The sequence below is a fragment of the Trifolium pratense genome, linkage group LG2 (genome assembly GCF_020283565.1).
Source record: "Trifolium pratense cultivar HEN17-A07 linkage group LG2, ARS_RC_1.1, whole genome shotgun sequence".
In the NCBI taxonomy this organism is placed as follows: domain Eukaryota; kingdom Viridiplantae; phylum Streptophyta; class Magnoliopsida; order Fabales; family Fabaceae; genus Trifolium; species Trifolium pratense.
The window spans coordinates 28,594,484-28,607,509 of NC_060060.1; the positions used below are offsets into that span (position 1 = coordinate 28,594,484).

General features: G+C 33.7%; 2 protein-coding genes across 2 annotated transcripts; one reads left to right on the forward strand and one right to left on the reverse strand.

Moving 5' to 3' along the window:
* Nucleotides 1-1,395: 1,395 nt before the first annotated feature.
* Nucleotides 1,396-2,270, forward strand: LOC123905539. Its single transcript, XM_045955187.1, has 2 exons — nt 1,396-1,762; nt 1,863-2,270. Exons 1-2 carry the CDS (start codon nt 1,502-1,504, stop codon nt 2,028-2,030), a joined length of 429 nt encoding a protein of 142 aa, XP_045811143.1. The 5' UTR covers nt 1,396-1,501; the 3' UTR covers nt 2,031-2,270.
* A 202-nt stretch (nt 2,271-2,472) lies between these two features.
* LOC123905538 (external alternative NAD(P)H-ubiquinone oxidoreductase B2, mitochondrial-like) lies at nt 2,473-8,834 on the reverse strand. The gene is made up of 10 exons (XM_045955186.1): nt 8,642-8,834; nt 8,025-8,274; nt 5,032-5,238; nt 4,698-4,948; nt 4,369-4,591; nt 4,177-4,281; nt 3,583-3,855; nt 3,373-3,494; nt 3,128-3,247; nt 2,473-3,036 (listed from the first exon to the last, which is right to left on the reverse strand). Exons 1-10 carry the CDS (start codon nt 8,728-8,730, stop codon nt 2,949-2,951), a joined length of 1,728 nt encoding a protein of 575 aa, XP_045811142.1. The 5' UTR covers nt 8,731-8,834; the 3' UTR covers nt 2,473-2,948.
* Nucleotides 8,835-13,026: the final 4,192 nt, after the last annotated feature.

The window sequence follows — 13,026 nt, forward strand, 5'->3', positions numbered from 1 at the left end:
TCCTCCTACCGCCCACAGAATCAAAGTCATGCCGTTGGTTATTTTCTTCCTAGGAAACACCGCCATAAAATACCACATTCTTAGCCGGTTGTTTCAACCTTTTACAACAGGTAGCCCCATGTTTTTTCCTTTTTATAAAAATAGAAAAACCCATTAATTCATTTTGTGATATTCTTATACACTACACGATCATCATTTCAATCCCATTTCTGAGTATTTTATCTCTTAAGCACCTATTTTTCTGCAACAAAATCATCTAAGCAAAAAAGATTCTTCACTTCTCATTTTCAATATAAAAAGGGAAAAAGTAATTGAATTGTGATTAAGCCATTAAGGGTATGAGTTTGAGGTATACGAGCAGAGTTTTATACCAAACTGCAATGAGAATGCTTCAGGGCATGAAAGATCAAAGCTCAAAGTGTGATTCAACAATCAAGTCTTTAAGGGATTCTACTTCTTCAAAGCAAGCTAAGGCTAGGCTTTTTTCAAATTCTGCTTTTGAAAATAATTCTGCTTTCAATGGTACCAACAGTGACAAGGTAAAGAGTGCAGAAGAGTCTCTTCGGACTGTTATGTACTTGAGCTGCTGGGGTCCAAATTGATCTAAGAAATGCATGCATGTTTCATAATCCATTTTGTAGCTAAGGAATGAATCTATGTAAAAAGCTTGCTTGCTTTGTAAATCTATCTATATGTATCCATGTATAAAATTTTACAGATTATTGCATCAATAATTTATAAGTGTCTGAACAGAACCAGTTTTATGATTGTGAATTTATGTTTCTCGAGCTAATTTGTAGCAAAGGTTGTAAATGTTTAATTCGATTTTTGTATTTGTTGGTTGACATGACTTGAATTTGATTAAAAAATATTGACAATATAAACCTTAAGGAACCAGGTTAATTATATAATCTCAGAGGCCAAAATGATATTTTGCTTCTGATTTCATTTCATTAGTATAGTATATGAAGGAGAATCACCAACAATAAATTGGTCAGAGGTTTGATTCTTAGTTCATGTGTATCGAGAAAATTCGATCGAAAAGGGAGAATCCACTTTGTGGGTCTTATATGTTATCCGACGGAGATTAATCATCGCTAATAGCGGTGAATGAGAAGCTATCAGTATCCGGGCATTGAAACTGAAACATATATATATATATATATATATATATATATATATGTGTGTGTGTGTGTATGTGTGTGTGTGTGTATGTGTGTGTGTGTGAGAGCTTATTTGTTAAAGGCATGAAAGGCCCATCTCATAATGGATCAAATTGGATTGAAGTTAGTCCAAATATTTGTGGCCCATTGTTTGAAATTCCCATCACCCTCCACTCCAGGTCCCTCCTCCACACAAAGAAAAACAGATAAGCCCCAGAAAAAATTCCAATATCTCATATTAAATTAAATTCAATAATATAGAGGATAAACCCCAAATGCATTGATATATTCTTATCAGTTCTCAGCAAGGAAACTCAATTCTCTAAGAAAAAAACCTGATGATTTCTCTACAACCTTATAAATCATGTCTTCAAACAACATTCCTATTCAACCCTTCAAACTTTAGTATAAATCATCATAGACAAACACAAACAAGCCTGATAGCACAAAGGAAGGTTAAAGTACGTAGAAGAGAGATAGTAAAATGCAGTGCAGGAGAAAAGAAGAGTGAGAGGAGAACGTTTTTGACACTTGAAGAAGCTGGTTTGGTTGAGATGTCTGGGTTGAGTACTCATGAACGCTTTCTATGTCGCTTAACGGTACTTAACATTCTTAATTGTCTAGTGATTAGTGATTAGTTAATTGGAAATTTTTTATGATGATTGAATGAATGAATTTTTCATATTATTTGTGCTGTAGATATCTTCACTGAATTTACTAAAAGTGATATCAGAACAAGAAGGGTGTGCAATAGAGGAGCTCAATGCTGGAAAGGTATGTGACTGGTTCCTAAAAGACAAGCTCAAAAGGGAGCAGAACGTTGATTCTGCTGTTCTTCAATGGGATGATTCCGATTTCCAGTTTTAATTCTTTTTCTTCTTGTGTCTTTGCTAAGTTCCTTTTTCCACTACAATTGAATTACAACTTTAACTATATTTGATGGGTTCTTCCTTATTACTCTGCTCAATTTTCACATTCTCAAATGTGTGGGTTCTGGTTGATCATCTCATCTGTGGTTTATTGTATTGCATTTGTGCAAAATGCGTCTCCAAAAAATGCTACTCCCTTATATAATCGGGTTATTATAACGAGAGAAAAGCTTCGATATATTGCACTTTCTCCTTAAACGGGTTTTATTTTTTTTCAAACTTCGTCAATAAAATGGCTAAATTTATATTCCATGTTCCTCATAATTCATATCAATTGTTACACAATATATCCTTTTGTAAAAGAAATGTGTGAACGTGTCTTGGTTTGGAATAAATATTTTATTTTGTTTTACTGATTAAAAATGAAATTGCGAGAAAAAAGCAATAAACAAAACATGATGTGTAAATATAATTTCCTACTTAAAAAGTACTACTCAACAAAGTTTCAGTAATTTTCCTGACAAGGACATCGAAGAGATAACAGGAGAATAGTAACTATAACTATAATACTATTAACTATAATGTCAATAATTGGGTATAGTAAAAGCCAGCAGCTCCGAAACAAACATAATCACCAAAACTCGGAGGCAAACTAAAGCTGCAACTCTAATTTTAAAAGCAGAAAAAAGACAATTCATACTTGAATCGAATCTGCTCATGAAAAATTCCCAGTTATGCCTTGCCCAACAAGGCAGCAACGAGTGTGCTTTTGCAGTTATTCAAAGAATTGGGGGAGGTTTGTTTAAGAAAAGAAATTGTGGTTCGAAACATTTTTTTTTACCTATTTCAAAAGAAATTTAAAACTAACGACCTTCTTCATGACGTCAATAAAGATTCAGGAAAATGCTTAACTTCCTCAGATGCGACTTGAGTCCCTGCCAAAAATAAAACGCCTGGCCCAGTCTGAGACTACTAATGCCCTTGTACGCCAGCTAACTTGCTTGCTGCTCAAAGGATTTGAATGAAAATCAGTAACTTGTTGATAAGAATGTCTCAAAGTTCAGGCAATTATGCGAGTATATGTATGAACAATACCTTGCATAGACAGAATACCACAACCATTGGCTGCTGTGACCAATTGAAACCCAATCCCCAGGAAGCTGGGCAGCTGTCTGCTCTCCTCCCAAAGGAGCGAATTGACCTAAGTGCTTGTACCTGAAGGAGCAAGAAACCATGTGCAGTAATAAGTAAAACATTGGGCTAAATATAGAAAACCTTGAAATTTGTATAAGTGTAAATAAAATTGGGTAAAGTGAGAGATTCTAAGATTTATTTTGTACCTGAAGGGTTTGAAGCGATGGCGACCTTCTCCCCTGAACCTGAGAGGACCCTCTGGATTTGCTTCACAGTTTTCCATCCGGTTAAAACATTTGGCTAGGTAAGTTCCTTGCTGAGATGCAACCTGACATGGATTTCGAATCGTTGAGAAACATGCATCACATATAAGTATCATTACAGAGAATGCAACAAGGAAATAACATGATATGTACCTGCGCTGTAGCAGGGAGAAATTTCATCTGAGAATCCACATTGGAAAGTGCTGTTTTGAGTTCTTCGATATTTAGTTCAATTGATTCTTTCTGGACATCTCCCTTAGCTTCCTTCAATAAATCAGCAATGTTGCGCATCTGTTTATTTTTAAGATACAGCTCAACCTGAGGGTATCGTTCACAAATGTCATTCATGACTGCTTGAAATTCTTTGACTGTAAGTGTTCCTGAATTGCCTTTTTCGGCCTTCTTAAAGATAGCCCCAATATCTTCCTGAAATGGCAACGGCAAGCCAATAATAACCAACAGTAAAAAAGAGTACATTAATATAGATTAATTGGTAACAAGCATATTAATATATGCATTATTTGACAGTTAAGGAATTGATAGATATTTTTACTCCACCAATGTTAAATATATGCCTTCAATTAAAAACACAACAAAAAAACTCAAGAAAGTCTGATGAAGCGTGATATTATTGATGTCTATGAATTGTATCTCTATGAATAATTGTCACAAACATGTCTGTGCATTATATAGTTGTAAGTGAGATGATAAAATATAGGGAAAATATATATTGAAAACAGTGATTACCATGACTTTTCGCTGATTTATCGTCGCACAATCACCGAGTGCATATACATTGTTGCATCCTTCGACTCTCAACCATTCATCAGTAGCTAGGGCACGTCTGCTAGCCTGTTCAGAAGAGATAGCGCTTAGCAAATACTAAAAAATAAAATGGAATTAATGAAAGGTATAACGACAAATTTATCAATAACCTACCTGACCAATTTGTGACATGAAATCTTTAATAAATGGACGAGTGCCAATACCAGTTGACCAGACAGCCATTCCATATGGAATTGAAGTAATCTTTCCTCCATTATTCAGCTCTTTAGTAGAGATTTCTTTCTCATCTACCTTCACAACCATGGATCCAGTTTTCACATCAATCCCATCTCTTTGAAACTTATCTTCAGCAAAAGCAGTGATCCTTTTGTCAAACCTATGAAAAGAGCACAAGAATACATCAAAATGTGACAAAATATATGATAAGGTATCATTGGAACAAGTTGTAAATAATAAAAATCAACAATGTTTAACATCCTCACATGCTCAAAAGATGATTTCCGGCTTCTAGAAGTGTAATTTTTACTAAATCTTTTATCCCAGGATATAAATGGACTAAATCCTCATTGACAAAGTCATGAAGTGAGGCTGCAAACTCTACTCCAGTTGGCCCGCCTCCAACAATAGCAAAATGAAGAATTCTCTTCTTTTCTTCCTCGCTAACTTCGGGCAAATTTGCTCTCTCAAAGCAGTCAATAACTGTTCTTCTAATCTTCTGGGCATCTTCAACTTCCTACAAATTACCAGAATAAGCAGAATCCAGTTAAAATCTCAGTCACCATAGTAACTATGGATTATGGACGTGATGGTAGATACCTTCAAAAAATGACAATTCTCTACCACTCCGGGTGTGTTAAATGTGTTGACTTGAGCGCCCACTCCGATGATTAGGTAATCATAGTCCACAACAAATTCTTCTTTCCCATCCAAACTATTGTTTGCATTAGATTGACAATAAACTTTCTTATTTTCAGCATCAATCTTGAAACATTCTGCTTCACTGAATTGTACATCGACCTTTTTCTGATCAGACAAAACAGGAAAAAGGAATTAATTATGTAGCCATAGTCTGCAGAATCTGCTTTATCATTAAATAAATGACATGGCATCAATAACATGGATTCACTAGAAATCTAATCACTAAAATCTGCATATTCTAATTGCAATTTGTTGATTGTGCCAAGTGCATTGGTGTTTATGAACTTCTTCAATATGGTAAATATATATACACTTAACGACATAAACAATAATTGAATCACTAGAAATATGGTATCCAGTCGGAGAAATTCTTAGGTGAGTCATCACGTAAGCATTAATGGTAAGACACAATCAATCATATGAGAAATTCTTAGGTGAGTCATCACCTAAGCATTAATGATTAGGCACAATCAATCATATGATTACAACTCATTATTATATTAAATAATTATAAATAATTATTAGATAAATAATTAAAACAAAATTTCTATAAATAAGGAAAGGAAAAAAGAATGAGTTATAAAAAAACATGTGTTGTGCACTTTATTAATTTTTTTTCTTCCTAATTGCTCATATTTTTTATTTCTCCAACTAAGCTCTCTCTTTTGTTTTTAATTTCTTTGTTTCAATTATTTTTATTGGAACACTTCGATGATCAATACATTGTTGAATACCTGTTAAGTAAATGTCTTATCATATTTCAAAGAATTTTGCGTATGAAATGGTGGTAACCAATAATACAGGTTTTGTATCAAAGAATATACCTTATTTTTTTCATTATTATTTTTGTACTTTTTGAAAACTTAGAGACTGTCCAAACTATTATGAATTTGTTGGATAAAAAAATAGTGGATAGTTGATAAACAAACTTATGTCGTATAAATTATAAGGTACCTTATAGCCGATAAGCTAGATAATTCAATTTGTATTATGTAGTTAAATTAACGGTTGAATTATCTTATTAATATAAAGTGCAATAAAAAAATGTTTAATTAATAGTAGTATTTAATTATTTTCAAGTAAGATAACAGGAATAAAATGAGAGAAAAAATAATAAAATATAAACTAATTGAATTAGTAGTTTATTACTAATATAAATACAAGTTTCAATTAATAAAAAAAAAAAGAAAAGAAAGCTTAGTATGAAAAAAAATAGTGAAAATAAATTATAAAGTGCACATGTATTTTTTTTTTCTTTCCTTATTTATAGAGATTTGGTTTTGTTAATTTATTTATTTTTGGTTAAAGAGATTTGGTTTTATTAATTACTACACATTAATTATTTGTAATTATTTAATATAATAATTAGTTGTAATTATTTAATTGGTTATGCCTAATCATTAATGCTTAGGTGATGACTCACCTAAAAAATTTTCGTGAAGAGTAGAGGCAAATTTCAGAATCGAATATAATTTCCTCTGGACATCAGATATTAAATCACGGTCTTAATTACACTTTTAATTCCTCTAATTTCAATTGTAACTTTGGTCCCTCAAGAAAGTTTAACTACTTTATGTCTTTTAATTCCTCTAGTTATTAAAGTTTTGAAGTTAGAAATTTAGTAAAACTTTAAACAATATTTTTACCGGTAAACACATAAAAGGGAGATTTTAAACAGTTGGAAAGAGATGAGAAAAAATTAATTGTAACGAAAGTAAAGTTGAGAGTAAGCTCAAAATATCTTTAGAGGACCAAATCACAAAAAATATAAAGCTCAATAGTAATTTTGGACCTCGTATTTTTATTATTTTGCGGATCCAGTCCTCCTATTTTAAAATCTGACAAATTTTGATTGTTATATCATATTTTTTAACTAAAAATTGGTGATGTAATAGGCTTAAAATGACATAATATATAATTTTATTAGTATAAGAATGGGTCAACTATAATATTGTTAAAATTGTACCATTATTTTTTGAAAAAATACTTCATTTAAAACATGTTACATCATTGTATTTTAGCCTAGATATTTGAGGGAGGTCCAAAATTGTCAAATTTTGAACTAAAAATTGGTAATATAATATTTTTAAACGACATGGTATATGATATCATAATAAGAAGAAATCAACATCGACAAAATTATAAGAATTTTTTTAAAAAAATAAAAAATATTTAAAAATGTCATATCATGGTAACCAAAAAAAAATTGTCAAATTTTGAATTAGGAAACCGCTACTATAAAATGACAAAAATAGAATTTTTTATGTATTTGAATACTATTATAATGATTATTATTTCTTACCTTTTAATAAGATTTTGACTGATATTAATATATTAATAGAGACTATTTTGCATCATTTTTTTTTGTGATAAAAAAATTCTCTTTAATTCAATGTACATATTCGTTAAAATAATTTAGTAATATAAAATAAATATAAAAGTATTGTTAAAAATATTTAATTTGAAACGGCCTATGTAAATCAACAGAAAAAAAATACATAAGTACATAGGAATTAATATTTTTTTGTTTAGAGAGGATCAAACTCAAACTCAAATCTCATACATACTACCAAAACCCTTCATGCCAAAACCCTTCATGCCTAGACCAAATTCAGCAGCTTTTTATTTTTATAGTAGAAATTAATATCTTAATATTATTAAGTATTAATTATCAATATTAAATAAACATAGAATATACGCATATCTCTGCGTGTGATAACTGAATACAGCTGTATGTGTTAAGGTAATTTAATACGCATATCTCTGTAGTAGTAATTTTAATCCCACTCAAGTATATATTTCTCGTAATTTTAAAACAAAAAATCAAAACGAAAAAGGTAACTGTATAATAATAACGAAAAATCAATTTACCAGCATTTAAAATTCCTCACCTTCCTAAAAATATTGCGAACAGGTTCAACAATACTGCGCGCTTCAACTGTACCACAAGTCACACTAGGCAACAAAGGAGTGAATGCAAAATAATTCCTAGGCGAAACCACCTGAACTTCATACTTCGGACTATTCAGATTCTTCATAAAACTTGTTGCCGCCCATCCAGTTCCCAACACCACCACTTTTTTCCTATCGGTAACAACTTCCGGTGGTGCTAACTGACCATAAGCAAAATAACCGCCACCACTACATCAAAACCACACACATAATTCATCATTTCACATTTATTTACACGTGAAAATCAAAGATCTACATTAGTTTCATACCGCAATGCATTAAAATTGATGAAATAATCAATACAGAGTAAGTTCTTAAGCAAATAATCGTTATAACTAAATGCAAACAGATTTCGTTAATTCCTGCATAGATCTATATTTTTTTGCTTAATAAACTACATAACATTCGGTGTAAAGTGAACAAAATATTGAAGCAAACACAATTTCTCAGTAATCAGTTACAGATATAACTAATAATAATCGATTTTCTCGGAGAAATATATAATAATAGTATTAAAAACAGAGTCAAGAATGAAGTTGATGATAGTATACAATACCTAACGGCGGTGCAGAGGAGAACAATCGTAGCGGTTCTACGATTGTCACGGAAAGTTCTAGAAAGACGTTGGCAAGCGAAACTCGACATTTTATTTTATTTTCAGATTATTGTGATTTTGTGATATGGTTCTTGTTGCGGCAAGAATGTGTGTCCAATTTTTTGGGAGAAGAAAAGAGAGAAACTAACCCTGACGCGTGAGAAAGAGAGAGAAAGAGAATGGTTAGAAAGAAAAGAGAGGCGTCTTTTTACGCAAGAAAATAGGGAATGAGAGTAGTGTGGGATGTGTGCGTTTTTAGGGCTTTAGGTACAACGAACGGTTTTTCATGGGTTTATGCGGTGATTTGACAGAATTGCCCTTTTTGACTTGGGAGTTAAGCCAGGACTACAGCTGGTCAATTGTCAAACGAAAACACAGGTCCGCTTTTTTATACTTCTTGTAATTTTTATTTTTTTTTCAGGTGAATTCTTTAATTCCAAAATCCCGAGGGGGTGTTTGTTTCAAGGTTAGGAATAATATTCCTGGGTAGGGGTGCTCGCGGTTTGGTTTGAATCGGTTTTGAGGCAAAAACCCATCCGATCCAAAAATAAATTCATTTGCGGTTTGGTTCGGTTTTGGATGACAAATAAACAAAATTCGATCCAATCCGATCCAATATTATGCGGTTTAATTTGGATCGGTTTTTGGATATCCAAATTATAAATTGTAATTTTTTAAATAAATATAAATATTATAAAAAACGCTACAAAAATAATAGTTTGACAAAATAAATATTAAGTTTAATGTAAAATATAACATATAATATATTGAAAATTAATATTTTGGAATGACAATTACCAATTATATTCGAAACATATAAAAAGTAAAAAAAAAATATTAAATTAAACTAACATATAGTATTAACAAAATTTAAAATTTAAAAAAAGTTAATGCAATATATATATATATATATATATATATATAAATCCAAAATCCGATCTGATCCATCGGATTTCACAAAAGAACATCCAAACACATCCAAAAAGATAAATAAATATTAAAATATATGTATGCGGTTTGGTTCGGTTTGGATCGGTTTTAAGAAATCAATCCAAAATCCGATCTGATCCATCGGTTTTCACAAAAGAACATCCAAACACATCCAAAAACCTTCGGTTTTTTTCGGTTTTCAGTTTTTTTGGATCGGTTTTCGGTTTTTATTTGGATTGGTTTTGATTTGAGCACCCCTATTCCTGGGAATATATGGGTTGGAATAAATATACCCATGTTTGTTACAAGGTTGACATGAAATTATTCCTGGATATGAAGTTTCCTTGGAATAAAATAACTTCCAATAACTTCTCTTATTCCCATGATTTTATTCTCAAGGAAATGGGTGGGAAAGAAAAGTTCATGAAAATGGGAATACATTTTAAATAACTTCCAATAACTTCTCTTTTACCCACTTTTATCAGTAATTCCTAGGAATGTAGTTAATATGAACCAAACATGTTTTTTTTAAAATACCTGGGAATAAAGTTCCCATTATTATTTCCTGGGAATATGATTCCTGGGAGTAAAATTAACAACCTTGAAACAAACGCCCCCTGAGACTCTCATTTTATACTTTTTTTTATTTTTATTTTTTTTAACCAAACAAACTTAATGCATTTCATTAATTATCAAAAGTTCAGGAATGAATTCTTTCAAGTGTGATTTACACTTGAGAGAATAAAATGTAATCTAACACCATCTAAATTCATTTTCTCTAAATTTTTATATGTTTTTTTCTCTTGATCAATTGTAACAAACCACACTTTATTCTATCAAGTGTAAATTACACTTGAGAGAATCCATTCCCCAAAAGTTCATATATGAATGAATAATCTCAAATTTATGGAAACTAGTCCAAGAATTGGTCGCCCTAGCTAAAGTGTGAGCAACCAAATTTGTTTGTCTCCTAATAAACTTAACTTCAAAGTTCACACATGATAACATAACAAGAATCATTTCATTAATGATTGAAAGAAACTCTGAGTTGCTTCGCCGCTTGGTACGAATAGCATCAATCACCACTTGAGAATCACTTTCAAATTGGACGCGTTTAAAACCTCTACTCTTAGCTTCATTCATGGCTTGCAATAATGTTCATGCTTCACCCTCATCTGTTGATAAAGTCAGTTGTTGTCACTGCTGATGACGAATCGTCACACTCTCTAATCCAGGCCTATTTTAGCAACATTGGATGCATTTTAGTAGGTTTTTAGCAATAAATATAAGAGAAATCTAACCATAAGCTTGATTACTTGTGTTGCAAGAAAACAGGAAAAATTGCAGGAAATGGATGTTTTTCACTACGCTGGGGGCGTAGCCCATCACGCGCCGCGTGATGGAGCTCACAGGGAGCCAAGATTTTCACTCTGATCACGCGCGGCGGGATACCTGACCACGCGCGGCGTGAAGCCTTGTTCAAGAAGAAGATTGCTCTCTGACTTGATACCGTTATCACGCGCGGCGTAGTTGATGGATCTGCAACCACGCGCGGCGTGATAGATCTGGCGCGCGGCGTGGTTGCGTTCAGTATATATGGTTTCTGCATAATTCTGTTAGAGGGTTGGAAAATTCTGCAAATTTGATCTACATTCTGGGTTTGGAAACTTCAAGATTGGGATTCAAGACTCCAGAGGATAGCTCCAAGCACATCGATAGCATGGATTCACAAGCCTTGACATCGAAGCTAGGACGCGAACGAAGGGAGATGAGGAGCTAGGCTTTTTTGGAGGTAGGATCTAGGATAGTCTAGGATGTAGATGGATCAGTTGTAATCTGCTATATGTGTAAGAATCTACTCTGTTCATAGTGTTGATTTAATGCAATTCGATGCTTAATGCTTTATAATCCTTCATTAGTGTTGTAATGATTTCAAGTTAAGTCACGTGCGAGAGTATTGATTTGATTTCTGAACTGAATTGCATTGAGCGCTCGAGTGTTTCCGGTCGAGAGATTGAGACATAGAGTGTAGCGAACGATTGACGCGCGTTAATATCATTCGTTGTAGGTAGCTTCCGCCCGAGAGATCGGGGGAGTATCGACAACGAATAGAGTGGATTTTGACAAGAGATTGCGATTCACTAATTTGTCGATCTAGTTGTGAACACTTGAGTAGATTCCTATGATATAGTAGATTGCATGTGGTTTAGCTATAGACTAGGCGATTCCGATGATTCTACCTCGCTTTTCCATTATATCAAAGCACGTTTTCTAACAATTCATCACTCCACATACCCCCAATTTATGTGTATTTCTTGCATAATGTTTATGAGCACTATTGGACTAGTTTGATCACACAATCCCTGTGGATCGATATTTTTATTACTACGTGGTAATTCGTTCACTTGCGAAAATTATCCATCAAGTTTTTGGCGCCGTTGCCGGGGATTGTGATTGATTCGACAAGGCGATAGTGTTCATATTTTCTGTGTTTCCTTATTTTTCTGTTTTATATTTTTCTCCCGGAGCGTTCTACTTGTGTGTTTCCTTGTGCATGCGGAGAACAGGTCCCACTGAGCTACGATTCGATCCCGAAATTGAAAGGACAGCTCGCGCAATTCGGAAGGCAACGAGGGAAGCTCAAGCTTCAAGGGGAACAGCTTTGCTAAGGGATACACCGGACTGTCAAGGACAGATTTCAGCCACAATGGAAGAAGAGCAGGTTCCACCGGTTCCTCAACCACAAAGGCGTACCCTTGGTGATTATGGGAGGAGAGACAATGACGCGTTGGCAAATCAAGGTTTTCAGCCGGCGAATCCTGTCTCATTTGACATCAAGAACACGGTCCTCTCCGCCCTAAAAGAAAATCCTTATTCAGGATCGGAAGCTCAATGCCCGAACTTACACTTGTCTCACTTCTATGAAGCCTGCGACTATACCGATCCACCGGGGGTGAGCGAATCGGACAAAAGACTGAGGTTATTCAAACATTCTCTCACCGGCCGTGCTAAAGATTGGTTGGACACGATACCCGCCGGAACGATTGAGACGTGGAGACAGCTGGAGCGGAAGTTCTTAGATCGTTACTTTCCCATTCACAAGTTTCTAGAAAGAAGGGCTGAAATTAGCAACTTCGAGCAAGCGGATGGGGAAACGTTGTATGATGCTTGGGAGAGGTTCAAAGTTTGTCTTAAAAGGTGTCCGAATCACGGTTTCGATGGCCACAATCAGATGCAAATGTTTACCCAAGGTTTGAGGGCTCAAACGCGAATGATACTTGACGCATCAGCCGGTGGTTCGTTGAAGAACCGTGACGAAACTGAAGCAAGAGAATTGGTGGAAAGCATGGCTCAAAACGAGTATAGAGCTACTAATGATAGAGGAGCCAAGAAGAAAGGCGGAGTGTTGGAATTGG